General features: G+C 55.4%; 1 protein-coding gene across 11 annotated transcripts in view; it reads right to left on the minus strand.

Moving 5' to 3' along the window:
* Positions 1 to 18,421, minus strand: part of SRCIN1 (SRC kinase signaling inhibitor 1) — a 180,503-nt gene extending 162,082 nt beyond the window's left edge. For 5 of the 11 annotated variants that reach the window (XM_074940902.1, XM_074940901.1, XM_074940899.1 and 2 more), the window contains exon 1: positions 18,141 to 18,421. In XM_074940902.1, coding sequence (XP_074797003.1) covers positions 18,141 to 18,162 — 22 coding nt within the window. In that variant the 5' untranslated portion in view covers positions 18,163 to 18,421. Of the gene's footprint in view, positions 1 to 17,382; positions 17,442 to 18,099 lie in introns of all 11 variants that reach the window. The other 6 variants (XM_074940914.1, XM_074940913.1, XM_074940915.1 and 3 more) reach the window with 3 other exon arrangements.
* Between the last annotated feature and the right edge of the window lie 3,968 nt (positions 18,422 to 22,389).

The raw sequence follows: 22,389 nt of genomic DNA on the forward strand, positions 1-22,389 counted from the left end.
GTCTTCACCCTGTGGAGACCTCGGGAACCATTAAAAGCCTCTTGGAAGGAAATCAGCACCGCGGCAGCAAGGCACCAGGAGAGAAACACTCTGACTCTGAACGCGCCACCAGCGCTCCTGAGACGGCTGCTGCAGGGGCTTCGTGGCTGCACCGGGAAGGGGGCATGGAGAGCCAACTGCCCCCCACCCCCCAGAAGGGCTCCGGTCAGGGAACATCGCATGGGCCCCCTCACGCCCTTGTGCAACAAGAGCAGGGATTGCAGGCCCAGGGCTAGAGCCCTGCCAAATCCATGTTGGTCAATTTCATGGTCATAGGATTTTTAAAATAATAAGTTTCATGATTTCAGCTATTTAAATGTGAAATTTCACAGTGTTGTAATTGATGGGGTCCTGACCCAAAGAGGAATTGTGGGGAGGGAGGGGGGCGTAAGGTTATTGTAGGGGGGGTTGCGATACTGCTACCCTTACTTCTGCGCCGCGGCTGACAGGACGCTGCCTTCCCCGTGAAATCTGTATCGTATAGGGTAAAAGCACACAAAAGACCAGATTTCATGGTCCGTGATGCTTTTTTCATGGCCGCGAATTTGGTAGGGCCCTACCCATGGCGTTATCCCTGCCTGTGTCACAGGGACCTAGGGCTGCCCCCACAGCCCTTCCCCTACCCCAATGCACGCATGGAAATTGAATGACTCACCACAGAAGAGACAGCATCACGATTCAAGGGGCGGTGAAAGGGGGTTCTAGGTACAAATGCGGGGGGACAACCAGGGGTGCAGTGGCTGTGCCTCTCTGGCTACCACCCCTGCCAGGTGGGCAGGGCACTGGCCTTTGATCTCAAGTGGCTTCTCTTCCCCTAAAGGGCATGTTCTTTGTGATGTCGTCATGCAGAATGACGCTGGGGGACGCAACAGCCCCCCCTTCCCCCTTTCCAGCTTTAACCCCCAGTTCAGCCCCATTCCCATCCCCACTCCCTGCAGCCATTCTGGCAGCAAGCCAGGAACCATAGCCGGCTAGGGAGGGAAACCAGCCCCCTGCCGGAGCCCTTTACATTCCCCAAGTGGTGAAAACCAGGGGGCACGGGCTGCCCTTGTGGGGATGCTGCCAGGATCATCTGTGGGCAGAGAGCACCCAAACCCCACCATCCCGCCCCTGTTTAGCGGGTAGTGGTGGATGCCCCTGCCTGGCACAAGGAGGCAGGGCTGGGAAGCAGGCTGACAGGCCCAGGAGCCGGCAGACGCTCTGTTTGGTCTGGGCAATGTGGTTTTAATGAGCCATATAATGCTTTTCAAATTATGCTGGAATCATTAATTTCCCCGAAATGAGACAGATTCCCTCAGTCCTGAGGCACTGCCGGTGTCGCCTCCTGCGCGCACGAGCTCTCCGAGCATGGGTCTCTCTCTCGGCTCCTCGGCTCCAAGACCGTGGCAGGGCTATTTCGCACGGCTCAGCGCTCCGAGTGGCCTTTGCACAAGCGGGCGCGCATCCCCTACCCCCCGTTCTTTAAATCAAAGGGCAGCTGGGAAGCAGCACCAGAGCCATAAAGCAAAGCGTGCTTCACATTAGAGGGTCAGCAGCAGCGACAGCAGGATTCACGTGGCTACGCTGGGCTAGGGGATGGAGCTGAATATAAACGACCGGGAGCGCCCAAGGCCGAGAGCAAGGGAGAGAGATTGCAGCGGGAGAACTGGGCACCGGCGGGACTGGGAACTTGCACTGCCCCAGTTTGGTAACTAGCTCTAGGATTGCGGGGGTGGGGGAGCTTTCTAAAGTCTCTGTGACCCCTCCCCTAAGGTCCATCAATGGCTATTAGCCAGGATGGGCAGGGATAGTATGTCCCTAGCCTCTGTTTGCCAGAGGCTGGGAATGGGCGACAGGGGATGGATCACTGGATGATTCCCTGGTCTGTTCATTCCCTCTAGGGCACCTGGCACTGGCCACTGTCGGCAGACAGGATACTGGGCTGGATGGACCTTTGGCCTGACCCAGTGGGGCCGTTCTTATGTTCACACCGCCCTATAGAATCTTTCCTAGGTATGATACTAAGCGGGGCTATGTCACAGCAGCATGAGCTATGTATATCCCCTCTCATGCCCAGTGTACCCCCACGTCGGGATGGCAAGGGGAGGGCAGCGTAAGGCTATTTAGGGCAGGCGCTCTAGGAGAACTCTCCCCCAGCTCCCACCTGGCCTCTATTCTGTCTGCCTGGATGCTGGGAGCCAGGCTTGTGCATGCGAAGCTCGAACCGGGGCGCTAAAAATCAGCGTGTGGACGTTGCGGCTGGGACGGGGGCGGGCTAATCACCCGAGCTCAACCCTAGGGGCTCAGTGGCTTCCTTGGCGAGAGAAGTAAGCTCCTGGGGCCATCGAAAACCCAGACTGTGGCTGTGCCCTGCACCACCCTGGTGTGTCAGCCCCACTCCCAGCGTTCTCCATGGGACTAGAGAATGGGGGTGTTGGGGAGGGGGGGAATCTGCATGTGAACAATCAGCCTCTACAAACTCCAGGTATTATTTAAAGCATTTACAGCCCTTGGTTTGAACAGGGACAACCCCAGCAGCGTCTGGTGGGCAGCGCGGCCCTGCAGGTCTCATGGGGATGGCTCAGCCCAAATTCCAGGTGAAGCTTCACTGATCCCCCCGCTCGCACGCGCGCACACACACACACCGCCCCGCTCTCACTGCACAGTAGCCGTTAATTCCTCCCCCTCTCTCCAAAAAAAGGCCGGCTGCAGATCGGGCTCCTAGCAGAGCCCCGACCTCCGCCTTTACTCGGGAACCTGAACAGCCCTTGCTGATCCCAGCCCTTGGGGGACAGGAGTCAAGCTGCAGATGCAGACCTGAGTCAGGAGGTGTGTGGAGTGCAGTAGGGATGCGTCAGCACGGCTGAGACACCCAGGTCCAGCCGCTGTACCCTCCGGTTCATCCTGCAGTGGGGACGCTCCACCATGGGCTTGGAAACACCGAGTCTGCGAGCCCGGGTCCCGCAGACCTGGGTTTACAATGCAACATCGACGCACCCACGAGCACTCACTGCGACGCGTAACTCCCCTCGCACCTGCCTCCCCTCGTGGTTGCAGTGTAACGCAGCCACTTCGCACCATGGGGCAGGACCAAGGTCTCAGTGCAGCCGTCACTCAGCTGCGTCTGCTAGCCGTGGGAGGGGGGTTGACCAATAAGTGCAGGGAGACGGACACCACAACCCACTAGCTCTCTCTTCCTGCTCTGACTGCAGTCCTGCTCCATTTCCTGCTCCTTGCTGACCCCCTCTCTGCATTGCTGACTCATCCAAGCTGCTTCTGCCTCACCGGAGGCTCTTCCCCCCTGGCCTGCCCTCCCCTCCCCTGAACACACCACCGGCCTTGTGGCCTGAGGTTGCCTGCACTGCACACACTCTCCATCCCTGCTGCGATGCCACAAACAGGAGGTCGCCAGGTGCTGGGGATGCTCAGCAGGGGAGATGTCTGAACTGAAGGCGAAGATGAAAACAGACAGGGAATGCCAGAAAGCAAAACGGTCCTAATCGCCCCAGCGGTGCCTTGGAAAGGGTCCTGCCGTCTGAAACCCTCTTGCGGACACTGCTGCAGGCGACTGGCACATGCAGGGGACAAGAGGAGACGAGCCTGCCGGGTGGATGGCCAAGAACCAGCGTTTGCTGTTCAGTGACACAGTAGTGGGGTGGGGGTGGGGGGTAGAATCTGATCTTCCAATACGCTTCTTCCCAGTACTGCGTGGGGGGATGAAGAGGAGCAAAATCAGACCCGTCTCTGTCCCACCGCAGAGCAGAATCAGCAGGAGAATCAAGGTTCTTTAGACATGACGCCAAAGCAAGACAGGCAACTTATTCATTTATATATAATACAATAGCACCCACTAAGACCCATCTACACTAGGATTTTACATCGGTATAGCTACACCTCTCAGGGGTGTGAAGAACCCACACTCCTGACAGACCTAAGACCCAATGTACACAGCGCCAGGTCAAAGGGGAGGTCAATTACCTATGCCGACAGGAGAACTCCTCCCGTTGGAGTAGGTAGCGTCCACACTGAAGTGCTGCAGCATTTTAAGTGTAGAGAAACCCTAAGATCAGGACCTCATTGTGTGGGGGACTGCACGTACAGAGTGAGAGACAGTCCCCACCCTGAAGAGTTTCAAGTCTAAGAGGACCAAGCAGGGGGCGGGGCTCGTGGACTCGGTGTTTCATGCCTGTGTTTGAGCATCCACACTGGACTATAAACCTGGGTTTACAAGTGCTGGACCCGGGTCTCCAGCTGTGCTAACACGTCCACACTACTCTACTCATGCATGGTAGGGAGGAGGCCTTTAGAAAGGAGGAAGCTGCCGCCAACGGCAGGGGAGGACATCCAGAGCCAGAAGCGGCTGGACCGGCTCCTGAAACAGCAGGAGGAGCTCCCATGCCTGAAACCCCCCACCCCCAGCCCTACAAGGAGTGCAGCAAACTCCCAGGGAGAGCCGGATTTGGCGACCCGGCCAGAAGGACTCCTGTAAATCTGCTGCGTAGGCCCCTCCTGAATTCAGGGGGTATCGCTGGCCCTTTTTCCCTTTGGAGCCGGCCCCGGGAAGAGTTTATTCTCAGTCGCATTGGAACGTTGGTTTCCTTTTTGGTTCTCCCCTTGTAAAGAAATAGAAGAAGGCCTAGAAAGGACAGCGTTCACCTGCAAGGATGAGAGATGGGGCCCTGAGGGGGTTCCACCCAGTGTTTATAACTGGGCATGTCCAGGGGCTCCCACCAGGTCGGCAAAACACCCAAGGGAGACCCGTTTACATCCCCACTACACAAATGAGAAAAATCAAGGCACAGAAGGATTAAGTGACTGGCCCAAGGTCACAGAGAGAGATCTTCCAGGCTCTAGTATGGTGCCTTCATGACAAGACCAGCCTGGCTCTCTCCCTCGATCCGCCCCACTCCCACAGCACTTCCTAGGACATAGTTTCACAGTGTCAGAGTTTAAGGCTAGAAGGGAGCAGTAGCTCTCGTCTGACCTGTACATCACAGGCCATTACATTTCACCCAGATCCCCCCCATCTGAAACCCAATGACTTTGACTAAAACATTCCAGCTCTCCGGAGACTAAACTGTTCTGTGCCGCAGGCAGAGAACAGGGAAGACCAAGGCTACGTCTACACTGCAGCCGGATTCCCAGTGTGGCCAGACAGACTCGCACTAGCTCTGCGCAGACATGGTGGTCCCGGCAGCAGCTCAGGTTAGCTGCCAGAGTCCAAGCCTGCCCGAGCCCCTGGGTCCGAGCTCGGGTCGCTAGCCCGAACCATGGCCAGCGCTGCACTGTCCACGCTGCTAGTTCTACTCTCGGCCTCCCTGTGCTGAAAATCACGCCTCCCCGCTGCATTCTCGATGTGCCACCAACATGTGAGGCCACTGCAGTGGCAGGGAGTTGATTAGGCAAGAGATGCCCAAATGATCCCAGCTTGTCCTTTTCTCCTAACAGGCCGGGCAGCCTGAAGAACCATCTCCGTGCTGTGGAAACCAGACTCAGACCAAAGGAAAACACTGGCGCAATCGCCGTGTCCGGCACTTACAATGCTGGGCCATCCTCGCAGCATTAACCAGCACCGCCCCGTGGGAGCTCTTGGCTAAATTCCTAATCCCAGCGCCTCATTCTCTGGGCCAGCAGGCTGTGGTCGTGCCCTGGAGAGCTCTGCTTCCTGAGCAAAGGAAATGCTGAACGCAGAACAGGAGCAGCGATCCCTAAGGGTGACGGGTGGGGTGGAGAACCCCTCTTGGTTCTCCTGGACCAGGATATCGGCTGCACGGTGTGGGGTTGGGGATGGCAAAGGTCTCCCAGAAGGTCAATGGGGAGTTTTGCCTGCATAAGGGCAGAATCGAAACTAGCCATCCCCTCTTCTGCCAGCCAGTGAACTTCCCCACAGCAACCAGCATGGACGGTTTTCCTTGGAGAAGTCGGCATTCCCCAGCCACCTGCCTCTCTTGCCGAGAAGAGACACTGATCGCAAGGGAAGCAAAGCTTCGCACGCAGTCAGCTGGTTTCTCTCCTTCCCGGAAAACAACCATTAAAGACTTAACAGGAAACATTCAAAGGCCGAGCACGGTGCTTAGCAATGGCCACTGGGGCCTGTTGGGTTGCCACTGAGAGGGGATTTCCTCCGAGCTTCACCTCGCTGGTCGTGCATCCACCCTCCCATTTCATGAGAACACCGTGCTTTAAGCTTCCACAGGGGCCTTTTATTTTAGGATCTCCAAGTGCTTTATAAACTCACGCACATACCCCGCTGGGAGTTAGACGCCATCCTCCCTGTTTTACAGATGGGTAAACTGAGGCACAGAAAGATTAAGCGACTTGCCTAAAAGTCAGTGTCAGGAAGAGAATCTAGGTCTAACCTAGCCCAGCCCTCTAGGTCTAACCTAGCCCAGCCCTCTATGGTCGCCTCCAACACACTCAGCCCGCCATGTGGCTGTACTGAAGGGCCAGACTTCAATGGTCACTTCCAAACCTTGGCTTTCCATGTGGGTGGCTTTCAGCGCCTGGTGCTGCAGAGATCCCGGCATCACACCGTGGGCCCAGACAAACACACAGTGCCTGCCGGCCTTCTCCATTGGGGTCGGATGCTTCATCCGAGCCCTCGTGTCTCACCCTCCCACCCCTCCCCGGAGATTGGACTCTAATAATAGCAGGAGGAAAGTGCTGGATTTTCCATGCATGAAAATCTAAAATGACTTTTATTTTGAGCGCGAGTCTGGTTCCTTAACATAAAGCCACCCGGGCAAATGAAAAGCCCCGAGTGCCATGACAGCGCTGCTCCAAATAACAGGGGACGGGACGGTTGATTCATCTCCCATTCTGCCCTTGCCAAACATAATGGCAGCCATGGAAAGAAAGTCAACTGACAGGTGGTTGTTTCGCCCCCTATTACTGTGTCACTCAGCCCAGGCCTTGCTGCTGCCTTTTCTCTGACAAATGGATGGTATTTCCGCCCTGCTTAGAGCCTGCGGAGACAGCGGGGAATGGGGGGACTGCTCCTGCCTTTTTGCAAGGTTCGGAAATGGCTGCTGGGCCCAGCTCTCCACCAGGCGAGAGCAGGGGACCCGAACTTGTTTCTCTCAAAGCCGTGCCTAGAGGTCCTGACTAAGGCTATGTCTACGCTTCGGGCAGCGTGTGGAGAACAGGCACTGGACATGTACCAACACGCTGCAGTGAAAGGCCTTTGTCTGCTGCCGGAGCCTCCCCCCCCCACACACTTCCTCCCTCCCTGCCGGAGCCTTTCCCCCACCGACTTCCTCCCTCCCTGCCGGAGCCTTTCCCCCGCCGACTCCCTCCCGCCCTGCCGGAGCCTTTCCCTGTGGTGGGGAGAGGTTCCGGCACCGGGGACGCTACATGGCTAAAAACAGCAGCACAAACATAGGAGGTGCTGCTTGGGTGTGTCGAGAGCCAGGTAGGAGATATACCCTGGGGGTTCAGTAGCGTAGAGCACTCTATTCTGCCCGTACATGCCGCCATAAGTGTAGATGTACTTTAAGATCAAGACCTGACCGTGCTAGGCGCTGTACGTACACAGCGAGAGATAGACCCTGCCCTGAAGAGCACACAATCTGAGGACAGAAGACATACCAAAGAGGTATTATTAGCCCCATTTTATGGAGAGATCACAAGTAACATTTTCAAAAGTGCCTAAATCCCACTGGAAGCCCAGGGGACTGATGCTCCTAAATCACTTTGGCGCTATTGAAAATATGGCCCCGAGTGACTCATGCAGGGTCACACAGGAGATCTGTGGCAGGGCTGGGAATTGAGCCTCTCCCACATCCCACTCTGGTTCCCAGCTCTGCCTCTGAATTACCCTGTGACCGTGGACTGGGGCTTTAATGTCCCCCCCCACCTTCTCCCCCAGTGAATAGGTCATTAAATCAGAACAATAGCAAGAGCACCTGGGATGAGATTTTGATGCCTGTAATCACAGGGCAGTCGTGAGGAAAGCACCCCATATTCTGGGGTACGGAGAGGATGCAAAGTTGGAAGCTAAAAGCCATTGGCCCGTCTCACCAGCATCGCTTTCCCTGGCAGGGACAGTGGACAATGCCACAGTAGAGGAGCAGCGAGTTGTCAGTGTGCCCAGTTCAATGGCTCAGACAAAGGCGGAGACTCATACGTAGCAGATTACCCCTCCACCGCCTGCCTTAGCTAGTGCTTAGGCACCTGACGCATGGGCAGATGGGAATCGCAGAAGCTAGAGCAGCCCCAAGGTAGGGTCAGTGACTAATGGCTGAGCAGCATCCCTTTGAACGTTGCACAGGACGGTCACAGACTGAGATTGTAACGAGTGGCCTGGAGGGAAATATCCTTATGAGATTTCACGGGCATCCAGGCCAGGATTCTACCCTAGGGCACTTTGTCCGCTCTGGTTTAAAATAAGTTAGGTGATGGAGAGGCCATGTTTGATACGACAGTAGCGAGAGGGGACAGTGGCTTTAGAGGGTACAAGTCCCAGGTCAGATCTGGAGTAGGATACAGATGCCACACCCCATGGAAGGGATGTGAAAACTCAAAGGAAAAGAAAGGTGGATCCTGGACCTGAGCAAATAGACAAGTGGTAAGGCGGAAGCCTATAAATCTAGGGAGCCAATTAAAACAGGGAGGCTTTCAATGGGATGTAATTGAAATATATAAACTTGGGGACGGTGGAGATCTGATGATGTCAGCCAAAGTGACTGTCTGCAGGCTCAGCCAGATAAGAGGTCGAAGAGGGCGTCCGTAGCAAGGTAAAAAAAACTATTCCACAGGTTACACACGAGGTAGCTTCTGCCACCCAGCTGTGCTGAGCCATCCTCATTCACGCTGGCAAACTCGCTTCCGCCCTGCTCCTTCTCCTGACCCCCACCAAAGCCATTCTGGCTACCTAGAAACCCCCCCACCCCACTCCTCTGCCCTCTCCAGGAGAGGCAACTCACGAACAAATGTAGCAGCTGCGTTTGTGGGGTTATGAAGACCGGAGACATCACACCACACCTGCGGCTGGGCTGGGCTGACTGCTGACACTCTGAGCTAGTGCACCAGGCTAAGGGGAGCTGGATTATTTTCACAGCGGCCTCTTGCCAGGGCTCTCCTCCCGGCTCAGGGTTCCCCTGTCACTATGCCAATCCACCTCCCACCCACGGGAAAGTAGGAGAAAGAGCTCCAGACCGCAGACCCCGTTAGACTGGCTCAGGCCTAGGGGTGACCAGATGTCCCGATTTTATAGGAACAGTCCCGATTTTGGGGTCTTTTTCTTACATAGGCTCCTATTACCCCCTACTCCCTGTCCCGATTTTTCACACTTGCTGCCTGGTCACCCTACTCAGGCCTGGTTTTACAACTGAAACTTAGCTCCACCCAGCTATGTCGCTCGGGGTGCAGAACATTCATGTCGTTAAGCCCCAATGTAGACACCACCAGGTGGATGGAAGAATGTCAGCCACGCACTGCCCCTCGCCGGGGGGGGGGGGGGGGGCAGCACGGGGCCGGCGGACAGAAAACCCCTCTGTGGCTACATTTCAGTGGCGTAGATGCCCTGGTCAGTTCAGCCCCTCACATAAGCTTCAGCAGCGCTGAGGGCTGCCCTAACTTGTGTCCAAGCTGCCAAGGCCCCCGGGGCTCTTCCGGCAGCTGGGAACAGCTAGGGTGTAGGAATGTCCTTGCCATGACCCCTTCCTGCCCCAGATATACCTCGAGGGCTGGCGGCTCCTGCTGGGGCATAGAGCCAGCTCTGCAAGGTGGGGAGGACCCTAACTCCAGGAATAGGCCCCGCAACATAGGGGTCAATTCCCTCCAGAGAAGACAGGAATTCACGTTACATGGCTGGATCATATCCTAGGCCTGGGAGGATGGCCCACTGGTTAGCCTTGGACTTGGGCTCAGTTCCCTGCCCTAGCACAGAATCCCTGTGGGCCCTTGTACAAGTCACTTAGTATCTCAGTGCCTCAGCTCCTGAGCTGTACAATGAGGATAACCCCACAGGGGCATTATAGGAATAAATATATTCGAGGCGCTGAGCTCCTGAGGCAACAGGGGGCAGAAGCACCATGATAGCTAGGCTAGGGGATTTTCTAGGGGGTCAGGGGGGCTTTGCTCTTCTCACTGGGTGCTCTAAGGACCCCTAGAATAAAACCACAAGGAGGAAACTTTAAGTGAGCAAGACTCAGGCCCAGCCCTCTGCGGCTCCATCCCTCCAGCTTAGATGGTGCAGATCTACCAGCCATCACTACAGTGATGTTTGAGAACAGGAAAGGAACCATCGTTGAGCCTACGAATTCCCCTTGGAATCAGGGTGGAATCGGGGTGTTAAGGGCCATGGGGTATTCATCAGAGCCTGTTTTACCGTTTCTCTGCGAGCCCAGTGACCTCCCCTAGCTCCCTGCTGGGGCGTTCGGCTCAGGACTGACTGCAGAGCGAATGGATGGCCCAGTGGGAGGGATAGGAGCCTGGCACTTGGCACCGCATTCAGCTCCCCGTTCTGCCGCAGACTTCCTGCATAGCCTTGGGCATGTCCCTGAGCGTACATCTCTGCTGCAAGCCGTGGTGTGGGTGTGGCTAAGCCAGACCTAGCCACACTCGCTTTAACCCAGCTAATGTGACTAAAAATAGCAGAGAAGACCTGGCAGTGGGGGCTGGGAACGCACGTATGGGCCCAGGGTTCCAGACAGGCCACGCCACTGCTTCTTCACCGCTACTTTTACCTGTGCTAACTAAATTGAAGCCAGCGCAGGTAGGTCTAGCCTGAGTAGCTGTGCCTCAGTTCCCCATCTGTAAAATGGGGGAGTAGCACAGAAATACACTACAGACCATGACGGGCTCTGACACGACAGTGATGGGGGGGCCAGAGAAGTACTTTAGCTAGATAGGGGGCCATGACTCTCATGGGTTTTCCAAGAAGGTCTCCTAGAGAAGACCTGACCGTGAGATTACGCTCCTTGACAGCGGGAGCATAAGGGTCACGGGATCAGAGCGGAGCCATGACAGAAATGAAGGAAGGATTTTTTTTTCCCCCTTTCATGCCCAGTTGCTCTGCGACACTCACCCTTGGTTGGGTGGCAGCTACTGGATTGTCAGGGCTGGAGCGATGAGATGCCGTGGAAGTCATTTGCATCATCTCCTTTGCCACCCTCCCCCATGTCATCAGACCATTACTGCATGGAAAAACACAAAAAAACAAAAGCCACCAAAAACACACAAGTTGGTTTTTTCCACTCCCTCCTCTTCCACCCTACCCCCTCCCCAGCCTCTCCAGCAGCCCGTCTGTTTGAAACGAAATTAAGAAACCCTTCATCTTGCATGTGTTTGCAGAGTGGAACTTGTGCAGCAGGAGGGGGAAAAAAATAAAATAAAAACAGCTGACAGCAAAATTTCATTATCCTCCCCCCCCCCCCCCATGGAAGCAAATGAGTAATTTTTTTTTAACGAGCATTTAAGCTCCTTTGCTGAGCGTCTCATTGAGCATCATTGCACCTGCAGCCCCAGCCCTGCCAGTAGGCGAGTGGCTGGGGGAGGGTTTTAATGAGGACCTTGGCTGGGTAGCAAGCACAGTTGATAGGGAAAAGCAAGCCACACACACACACACACGAACCGCCTTCCAGCCCCCTGTGTCTTTACCACTGGTGGGAGAAGGTGTCCTCTTGGGATATGCAGGGTGTAGGGTGACCATACGTCCCGTTTGGGCCAGGACAGTCCCTTTTTTTAAGTCCTGTCCTGACTTTTTGGGGGGGGAGGGGGGGAGCATGCAAAAGTGGGCATTTGTCCCGGTTTTGATCAGTTGGCTTGAGCAAATGGGACAAATGCTCACTTTTATCAAAAAGCGGTGGAACATGTTGGGGGGGAGCAGAGATGCCAGCCCCACACGGGGTGGGGCAGGGCTGGGCGGGGAGGACAGCAGTCCAGCATGCAGGGACCAGCAGGGTGGCAGCGACCAGTGACTGTCTCATGCGGGGGCACGCAGAGATCTAACGGCCAGCAACAGCCTCGGGGAGGGGGGGCCTTGGGCAAGCAGCTGGGGATGTCCTGTTTTCCCTTTGGGAAATATGGTCCTCTTAGCAGGGTGGCATGAGGAATCAGAGTTAGCAGGCTACATAGATGGGGACAGCGGCTACTCCAGATCTGGGTACAATATGAACTATATGGGGGAGCATATCCCAGCTCAGCATTGGGCTCAGGCTGAACAAGGGGAGCTCTAAGGCGACTGGCTTTTCCTCACCGAGATTCCTCCCCCAGCCGGCAGCATGGAAAGGCAGGAGGACCATAGCCCCTAGCCCAGTGGCCTGGGCTTTTGGAGGGGGTGGGTAGGAGGCGAAAAAGCCCACATGTTCCCCTCTCCCTAGCAGAGGTGGGCAGTTCTGTGAGAGGAGACCTGAGCTTCCCCCTTGGGAGAGCCCATGCTTTAGATCACTGGAGTAAACCCCAGCAGCCTTGGAAGCTGGTACAGTGCCACACCCACATCCCCACTCCAAACCAGACAGAGCGCTGGAAAAAACCTCACCCTGTTCCCATGCGTGGTCTCTCCCCATCGTGCTAGCACCTTCAGGACAGGACAGGAAGCTGTAAGATGTCCTCCTACCCCTGCCAACACATCACCTGCCCTGAGGAAGCTTTCAAAAGTGCAGTCCAGCTGCACAAGCAAAGCTCCCCTGCAGTACCAGGTCACAGCACAGGGTTGGCTGTGGGTGGGTGTCTCTCTCCTTGTAGAACCGGAGTCAAACCAGGTTCAGGAACCATGCTCTGCCTCGTTTCTTCGGCCCCACACACAACATGGCTTGACCCAGGCTATCAACATGCCCAGAGCTCTCAACGGGGTGAGGCCAGGCCCACACTCTGCCACTTCCCCAAAAGGGCTGTTGTAAGCAGGGAAGAAAGGAGAAAGAACCAACCCCATCTGTGACGTGCTAGTCACGTTGCTTAACATGGTCAGAGACCAAGGTGATGGGAGCAATACAAGAACCTGAATGTAATGAAGTAGACTGTCATGGGGAGAGGCAAACCTTACAGACCGCAGGGAGTTACGGCCCTCTCCAATGGGCTTGCAAAGTTCGTTTATATCAGCCTTTACCCTCCAGCTCCCTGCACTTGGAAATGGCGTTTTCCACCTCCCCCAGCCCCAGGGTGATTTGATGGCTTTGATGGTCAAACAGGTTTCCAGCTGAAGTGCAAACCTTGCCACACAGCAGGGATAAAGGGACTCGGCTGGCACAAACAGAAGCAGTCTACAGCCCACCTGGGGGGCATTTCCCTCCCAACACATTTCGGCTCCTTCCCTCTGCTGCGCCCCTCCCCAGCCTCTCCTAAACGGAGTAAGGGCCCAAGGAGGATCAAGCTGAACTTCCCAACCCACAATGAGACTAGGAAACTCAGTTCCAGTTCCAGCCACAGTTCCAACACCCGAGGCTCCAGAGAGCCCCCCTTCGCCTCCCCGATCCAAACCCCCAGGGGGATGAGCCTCGGCTCTCCTCAGACTGCTTTGATTACAGTCCAACATCTCAGCTACATCCCATTTAAGAGCATTGGGGACCGGTGGGGTGAGAGTCCTTCAAAAATCAGGGAAGAGATCGGCTTTGTGAAGTAGCAGGGAACAGGCCCGGCCTATCGAAGGGAGACATCAAGCCAACAAGGCTGTCCTCCCATCCCTGAGAGATTAGAGAGACAGCCAGGCAGAAGGGCCTGTAGTGAGGGCCTGCCCACTCACCCGAGCCCTGTGATCCTGCCAGAGAAGAGCCCTGCAGGACAGGCCCATCTCACGGTCACAGCGAGTGCCTGGGGGCGACTGGCAGGGTGTGCAGGCAGCGGCTGCAAAGGGGTCAGCGGTGGGGACATCAGGATGTGCGAGAGAGGCAATTTCTGCTTTTGAGAGTCAGAGGAGACTGTCAAAAACTAGCGAGGGGAGGACACGTTATCTTGGATGGATGCTGCTTGGTGGGGCCCGGGTGAGGGACGCTGTTCACGGGTCTGTCAGTGCAACACGGAACGGGAACAGGACAGAGGGGAGGGTTATGCAGCGCACAGCCCTATCTGCTACAGTGCACATACCTATGCAGCCTGGCCACTCTGCAGCACTCCCCGCCCCAAACATCCTCCCCTTCCTTGTTCCCCATCATCCCAGACACACCACACTTTCTACTCTCCAGTACGGCCACCTTTCACACACACGCACTGAAGCTTATCTATGCATTCAGCACTCTGGGGACGCCTATTTCCATCTCCCACCTGCCACCTCCTCTGAGCCTAAAAGGAAATCCTGTTCCCCCCACCCCACCCTACCCTCCCAACTCCCCCAGCTGCTCAGGAGGTCGGCCCTCTTCCCTCCCCATCCTTGACGGCAATTGGCAGCACAAAGGCGAGCGTGTGTGCACGGGGAGGTCGTTTCACTGGGGGGAGGGTGGGAAGCAGCTGTGCACTCTCTGACAGCGACTGCACAGGACAGATCAATGTACAGCAAAGAAGAATCGGTTTCTATAATTAAATCCTGGGTTGCTGGGGTTTTATACCCCCCACCCCCACAGAAGGCAGAGGGAGCTGTCCGCATTCCCCACACTAGCTGGGTTACAATGGGGCTCTTTGATACAGGTGGATTCACTCAGCTGCCTGGTACCAAGGCTAGCTCCAAAGGGTCTTCTAAACGTCTGATGCTAATAAGCTACCTCGGCGGCTGTGGCTCCAGCGCGTGGCATCCCTCGAGGTTCTGTGCCTCAGGACAAGATGGACCGTTACGGGAGAGGAGTGACCACGGGAAAGGGAATGGACCTTTCACTCCAGGAGCGGGTGGACCCTCCCACGGCTGGGGCTTTGCTAGTGGAACGCAGTCAGGTAAACCCAGGACTGAAGGGACAAAAAGCCAAACTACACCTCTCACTGCACCGAAGGCTATTGACTCCAGGACCCCTTGCAACACTAGGAAACCGACAGGAGCCGTCAGCAATGAGTCCATGAACCGGCACGGAGAAAATGCAAGCACTAGTGCAGATGGTGCAAATTACTACCCCTGTTCTTTGTATCAGAGTCACTCCAGAGGCCTCCAACCACGATCGATGCCCCACATGCGCCTCACAAGAGACAGCCCCTGCTCCAAAGAGCTGGTACTCTAACTAGACAGACCGGGTGAGAAAGGAAGGATTATTATCCCCCATTTTACAGATGGGGAAAGTGAGGCAGAGAGAGATTAAGTGACTTTCCCAGGTCACACAGGGAGTCAGTGACAGAGCTGGGGATTAAACCCTGATCTTGTCGCCCAGTCCAGTGCCTTAACCGCATGACCATCCTGCCTCTCAAAACCACAGCCGCAGAGTTACACAACTGGCCTCAGCCACACCAGCTCAGGGGCGCCTATTGCTGACAGTGGCTCTGTGAACTAGGGTAAAAGCAGACTTTTAAAGGCCCCAGGATGGAGCTGCAGTAGGGGGCACCCAGGACTGAATAAACAGACATGATCCCCTCCCAATCCTAGAGCAGGGGGGAGGAGTCTAACTCCTGGCTGGACAGTGAATAAGACCCCCCCCCTGCACAAAGCCGTTAGCCAGCACTTATAGCCACCAGCCCCCTTCTCCTCCCCATAGGTGGGTACCATAGGCTGGGGGCACTAGCCTGGGGCGGGGGCCGGCAGCTGCGGTGGTGGGGGCTCTGGGCTGGGGAGGCACGGAAGGGGCAGGGCCTCAGGCAGAAGGGGCGGGACTGGGGGCTCGCCTCCCCCACCAGGCAGTTCATGTGCCACCCATGCAGGTTGCAGTCCACAAGCTAGTCGCCCGGGGAATCCAGGGCTTGTCAGGAAGCAAGTCTGGATACATTTCCAAAGGTCTTTGAAGGCTGGGTGCTCCAGGGACAGTTTTGAGGCAATAACTAGGACAGCAATCATTGAGGAGGACGAAAGAACACAGGCTGGGGCTGCAATAACCACCCGGGGCCGGCCAGCCATGGCACTGGGGTAACCCACACACCTCCCGGGTGTGGTGTTGTGGCACCGAGACCACTTAAAGGTTAACGAGTCTGCTACAGCCTTGGCTAAGAGCCCCGTGGCTTTTAGCTCAAGCAGTAGAGACTCGGGCAGTGAGCTCCAGAAGTCCCAGGTTCGATCCCGCCCACCGCCGACTGGGGTCGGTCGGTGTTACACTGGCACTTCCACGTCCTCCAGGCAAGGTGGGCCTGCTGTGGGATGACATGACGGGCTTCAGCCTCCCAGGGTACTGTGCTCTCGGTCCTATGTGAACCCAGCAGGGTTGGGAGAGCAGGGCACACGAGAGCACCTACAATCTGCATGCCTGGTTTAAACACACCTCGGCAATGTGCTGCTTTCCTGAAAGGGCAGCACCAGCCGGGTTAGACGGCACAGATGTCAGGAGCCAGTGCCAGCGTCTCGAGGGAGCAGCCGGGAATGGGGAGCCTTGGGCTGAGCCAGCACCAGGTATGGGGCAGAGGGACAATCACAAGTGGAGGGGGAATATTCTCCCAGCTCTGACACCAAACAATGCCCCTGTAAGTGGTCTTACTCGGGGGCGGGGGGTCCTGCAGTTGCTGCTTCCAGTGACCCTCATTCCCCCCGCCCCTTTTTTTTTTTTTTTTTTTTTTTAAATAGGGAATCTCATGTACCCTGCCCCTCCTCAGACTATGGCAGCCTGTTTTCTGAGGGGAGGAGGGCAGTGCCTCCCTTCCTGCACCCCACCACTGAGGGGTTGCTTGCTGGCGGAGCGAGCCGTGGGGCCAGAGAGGCAGACGTCCGGTCTGACAGAACTTCCATCAGAGATCGAGCCCGTCCCCAGGGCCCTGCAGGCAGCACCACGAAAGCACTGGTGCACAGCCAGGGGGGAAAGAGCAGGGAACAAAAGAGAAAACGCTGCCTGTCTGGGAACCTGCCCAGAGAGAGAGCGATAGAGACACGCCAGAGCTAAAGCCCAAGCAGAGAAAAAAAAAAAAAGAAAGAAAGGGGGCCCTAGCAACCAGCATGTCCCTCACCTCTTCCCACCTTGAAATCCATCTCTTCTCCTCCTCCTGGCTCCTGCTTCCCCTGCCAGCACCGGGGAGGAGAGCCGGGGGTGCCAACCAAACCCACACACATCCGGCAGGCCCAACTGCATGAATTTGGGGCTGGTGTGGCAACACCCTGGGAACCTGCTGGTGAAGTTTGCGCGCGCGCACACACACACACACCCCCCTTTGTGAAGAATACCCCTGCCTCGGCACCACACCAACTCGCACACAACCCAATACCGGGAACAATGTGCCTTTTCCTATTCTGCACACGCGCCAGGAGCAAAGCGACCGCAAGTCACGGCGGCGAAGGGGGCGAGTGGTTTGAGTTATTTTAAGTTTCCCTCCTCCCCCCCAAAGCCTGTGATGTGCCATATTTTTCCACCTCCTTTAAGGACACTTAAAATAACTCACCCGGGCGACCTGCAGCCGGATTGCCTGCTCCGCACACTGCCTTTGATCACCACCACCCCCTTGGAAAAAGCCAAAAAACAGGCATTAACCAGCCAACCAGCCCCCACCCTCCCGCACCCCATCTGTCTCGGTTATTTAATGAAGCAGACGGCATCACCACCAGCCCAGGGAAAGAAAGGGAAATTCAGAACCCAGCTCAACCAGCAAACAGCGCAGCACTTAAACCACGTTGCTGTAAGGCAAGAGAGAAAAGCACACCCCTTGGTCGATCTTCCTCCCCCCCACCAAAAAAAATACAACTCGTTCTGGCAACGTTTCTAGGACAGCAGGCTCTATAGATACTTTATCCCCTTGGAGCCAGGCAGCCCTGACAACAGCACAACACTGAAAACCAGCGGTGGCCACAAGCACCAGATTAGCACCCCCTGCTGCCTTCATCTGACAGCCAGCATCCCCTGGTAGCCCAGTCCCCCCCACATCTGCAGCCATTCCCCCCAGGTGAGGGGGTAGCCGGAGAGTCCTGTCTTGTCACTACATGGAGGGGGCTTAATTCCCCCCACCCTTTTAAAAGCAAGATCCCCCAGCTGATCTTCCTCTGTTCAGCTTCAAAGCAAACCACTCTGGCATCAGCAGCACCAATTCCCCACAGCATCACCACACCGTACGGGCAGTTGGAGGGGGGGGAGAAAACAAAAACACACAAATAAAAAAAAATACCTGCTACTTAAGAATGGGTGCACATAGTGAGAGTGACATGCCTTGAGAGGGTGTATTTCCCATTATCGCCCGGGCTTTCCTCGCTCGCTTTCTTGGCTTTTTCTTTTTCTTTCTTTCTTTCTCCGAGGGGCTCAGGCCCAGCTAACCATGGGAGACCGCAGGCTGGAGTGCAAGAGAGGGAGCGTGTGAGAGTGGGAGCGCGTGCGTGTGTGCGCGCTCGGCTCGGCGATGTACAAAGGATCAAATGGGAGACACATTAGCTCATGACAGATTAATGTGCAGGGAGATCTGTCCCTCTCGCTTAAAGGCCCCTACATTTTATTCCGAGATAGGTGTCTAGTCTAAATGCCAGGAGGATATTATGATAATAAGGGCAGCGTGTAATTACCGCTGGTTCCGGCAGAGGCAGCAGGACCCAGGAGGCAAGGCCATGTCGGATACGTTGATAAATATCCCACCGCCCGGCTCTCCCACACTGCAGGAGTTGCAAACTGTTAAGAATGGGCCACTTTCTTCTTAGCCAGCATAGGATCTCCTCTACACACATGGGTTCCTGACACAGCCTTCACATTTCCACTGCACACCTGTGGGGTACAACGAAATCTAATTTGTTCTCCATGGGGGGGCATTTGGTCAGAGTCCCCCACCAGCCAGTCATAGGAACAGCTACTGATTTAGCTCTAAAGGTCAATCAGGAACAATCTCAGCAAAAGATGGGGGGGAAACCACATCAGCAGAGCTCCTTTTGTTGATCGCTTCCCCGGATAGTATTGACAGCTGTCAGTTATGTCTCGGAGATGGCCTGTCCATCATCTGGCCATTGCACACTGCCTGCATGAGCCACCATGAATGCCCCCCTGCCCCGGGGGGCAGATGGGAACTGATATACATAATAATTATTCAGAACATTACAGTCACACCTAGAACCCCCAAATGAGATTGGGGCAGCGTGGTGGCAGGTGTTGGGCCTAGCCAGGCACACCCCGGCCCTAAAAAGCCTACGATCGAAAGAGAGGAGATAGGCAGTGTTTAATTTGGGCCAGGGTGGAGCTCTGGCACCGCTAGACTTGCTGCATCAGTTATGAAGGTAAAAACACACAAAAATGCTTGAGCCCTAGCACCACTTTCCTTACAAATTAAGCACCGGAGACAGATAAAGAGGCGGGCAGGGGAACCAATGAAATGACTTGCCCCAGAGCCCGGAAAGAACCCAGCTCTGCCGATTCCACTCCAGCGCCCTACCCACTAGGTCGCATTGCCTCTCCAAAAGAAATCAATGAAAGACCACCTCTGAGAGCACAAGAGCATTCAATAATCACTCCTGTGACCCTGCTAGACAGCCCTCCACGCCAGGGCGGGCTGGGGTAGCCGAGATTGTCTCCCCATGCCACCATCCTCCAGAGGTGACCCCTGCTGAGCTGGGAGCTCCCCAACAGCCGGTGCTGCTGGACGGATGCCGCTGGGATTGCTGGAGCCAGAGGCTCCCCCCAGCCCACACTTGTCACAAGGGAGAGCAAGGAGGGGGGAAGCTGTCTGAGTACCAACACCCTTACCTGTGTAAACCAGAGCAGCTTTCCTCGTGCCAGCTAGCGCTGCGGATGGGCTCCCAGCTGCGGACCAGCTCCCGTGCATGCCTGGGAGGAGCCCCTGCGCTCCCCCGGTTGGAGGAATCTTCCCGCGATGGGGATGTATTAGCCGCTCAGTCAGGAGAGCGAGTGCCCAGCGGGCACAGAGAGAGTGAAATCTCTGGCTCCATTAGGAGAACCTCTGAGGGGCTGAAGCCTTTTCCAGCTCCACTGAAGTGCATCTTGATTGAGCTGATGTGCGAGTCCTGACAGAGAAATGCCCCACTGCAGAGTGCTGTGGGGCTTGGCTGTCGGGAAGGGTGAGCGGGGGGGGGTGGGGGGGGTTTAGCATAGACAGCTCAGGCTTGGGCACCTGTTATCTTAATGGGACAATGGCCCTATAGCTACGGGCGCTCGTTTCCTACCCAGCCATGGCTGGGAGGCTCTCTCCTTTGCTCCCATGCCAGCTTCATTAACCTGCAATTGCTCCCTGCCCCCATGAGACCGGCTCTTACAAGGCAGCAGGGGACGCAGAGTTTCAGCACCACAGGGCAGAGGGGTGTTTGCGGCTGAGGGGGGTGGGGGAGAGAATGAAAAAAGGAAGAGGTGGAAAAACAGGTGGGGAGAGAGAATGAGAAAGGGGAAGGAAAGACAGACCCGAGTTGCTGCTGAAATTGAAGAACAACCCCCAGATTTGGAATATACGTGAACGGGCTCAATCCTGGCATCAGCGGGTAAGATTCTCTGGCCTGTGCTGTACAGTAGGTCAGACTAGATGAATTAATGGTCCCTTCCTGCCTTAAAAATCTATCATTTAATTGCAAGTTCTGACCCCTCCAACCCACCCCCCAAAAAAGAAAACTTCGCAAGGTCTGCGATTCCCCAAATCCCACAGAGGCTGCCTGGGATGAGAGGGGCCAGGGTGGCATATACTGAACCCTAAGCAAAGCCTCCAACTGCAGACGCCTCTCTCGCCAATGTTGCATGATCCTGGCCAAGAAGCTCACGCCGTCGGCCACTGAATCCCCACGCCAGGATTCTCTGAGAGGCTTGAAATGCCATTTGGCCGCCCCCGTGCCGAATGTGCAGGAGGCGGCCATGGTCTGGTGTTAGCTGGCTGCGCTAGGGGCTGAGTCTGAGTGGGTGTCTCTGAATGTCTGTGGGGCAGGGAGCGTCCTTTGGGGCAGACTCCCACCCTCTGGGGGCATGGGGAGAGGGGTCCCATGGGATGCATCATACCCGGATGGAACACAAAGCAAACATGCAGCAAGCCCGGCCTGTGGCCAACTTTCCCAGGGAGGTTTGCATTTCACAGACAATCAGGGAGAAATTTACAAGCCTGGCCAAAAACTACTCCCTCATCAGCAACTCAAAACCCAGCTCCGTTTACGAGGGTTTAGAGGCATTTTGGCATGGTCGGGGCATCCATAAAATCAAGCAGCTGGAAATGCTGCTGAGAGTTGGGGGGTAAGTCTGGCGGGTGTTGTAATAATTCCCATACATAGCTGAGCTGATGCTTCTTAGTCCCAACACAGCCCCTCCCAGCTCCCAGTCCCAAACACAGACTTCCAACCGTGTCAAAACTTTGTTAAGATATATAGTGGGTCAGCTTACAGACAAATCTCTTGATGAATAAACTGACTCTGCTCCACTCATGTCATCGGTGATATTAATCAGGGTCGCATGGGAGAGTAATGTAGGTACCTTAAGACTAAATGCTCATACAGAAACACTCAGAACTGTTACAGTCACATTGTGTCACCAAGAAACTAAAGAATATTATTCACTGAACCTTCTGTAATACCCCTGTGCCCAGACAACAAACACCACCACCACCCCTAGCTCTTCTACAGCATTGTTTTCCATCAGTAGATCGCAAATTACTTCACAAAAGGACGTCAGTACCATTATCCCCATTTTACAGATGGGAAGACTGAGGGACAGAGAGGGGATGCGAGTTGCCCACAGTCACACAACAGGCAGTGGCAGGGCCAGAAATAGAAACCAGGTCTCCTGAGTCATAGTCCATTGAATCATAGGACTGGAAGGGACCTCGAGAGGTCATCCAGTCCAGTCCCCTGCACTCATGGCAGGACTAAGTATTATCTAGACCATCCCTGACAGGTGTTTGTCTAACCTGCTCTTAAAAATCTCCAATGATGGAGATGCCACAACCTCCCTGGGCAATTTATTCCAGTGCTGAACCACCCTGACAGGTAGGAAGTTTTTCCTAATGTCCAACCTAAACCTTCCTTGCTGCAATTTAAGCCCATTGCTTCTTGTCCTGTCCTCAGAGGTTAAGAAGAACAATTCTTCTCGCTCCCCCTTGTAACAACCTTTCATTGCTCCGTTCACACTGCCTCATGACAGCCGGCACCATCCAGGGTTCTTGGAGGTGGCGGACATGGCTTCTCTTAGAGTCTGCATACGAGAACCCAGCATAGTTACTGGTGGCTTCCACCAAAAAAACCCTCAGCCCTGAGCCCTTGGAGATGTGATGGGGCCACCCTCCACGGTGGAGAGGAGAAAGACCAGCTGAAAGTTCCAAGACTCTTCAGCATCAAAAAAGACAGGCGATTTAATTGTAGCAATCCAAGAGAAGCGGCGAAGGTATCTAAATGAACTCCACATTGGGACTGAAATGCAGTCCAATCTGCATGCTTATTTTATAACAAGTTCCATATTCCTTTCTGAGCTCAAGTCATTTCAAACACGCATTAAGGAG

The sequence above is a fragment of the Natator depressus genome, chromosome 27, assembly GCF_965152275.1.
Source record: "Natator depressus isolate rNatDep1 chromosome 27, rNatDep2.hap1, whole genome shotgun sequence".
NCBI classification, from domain to species: domain Eukaryota; kingdom Metazoa; phylum Chordata; order Testudines; family Cheloniidae; genus Natator; species Natator depressus.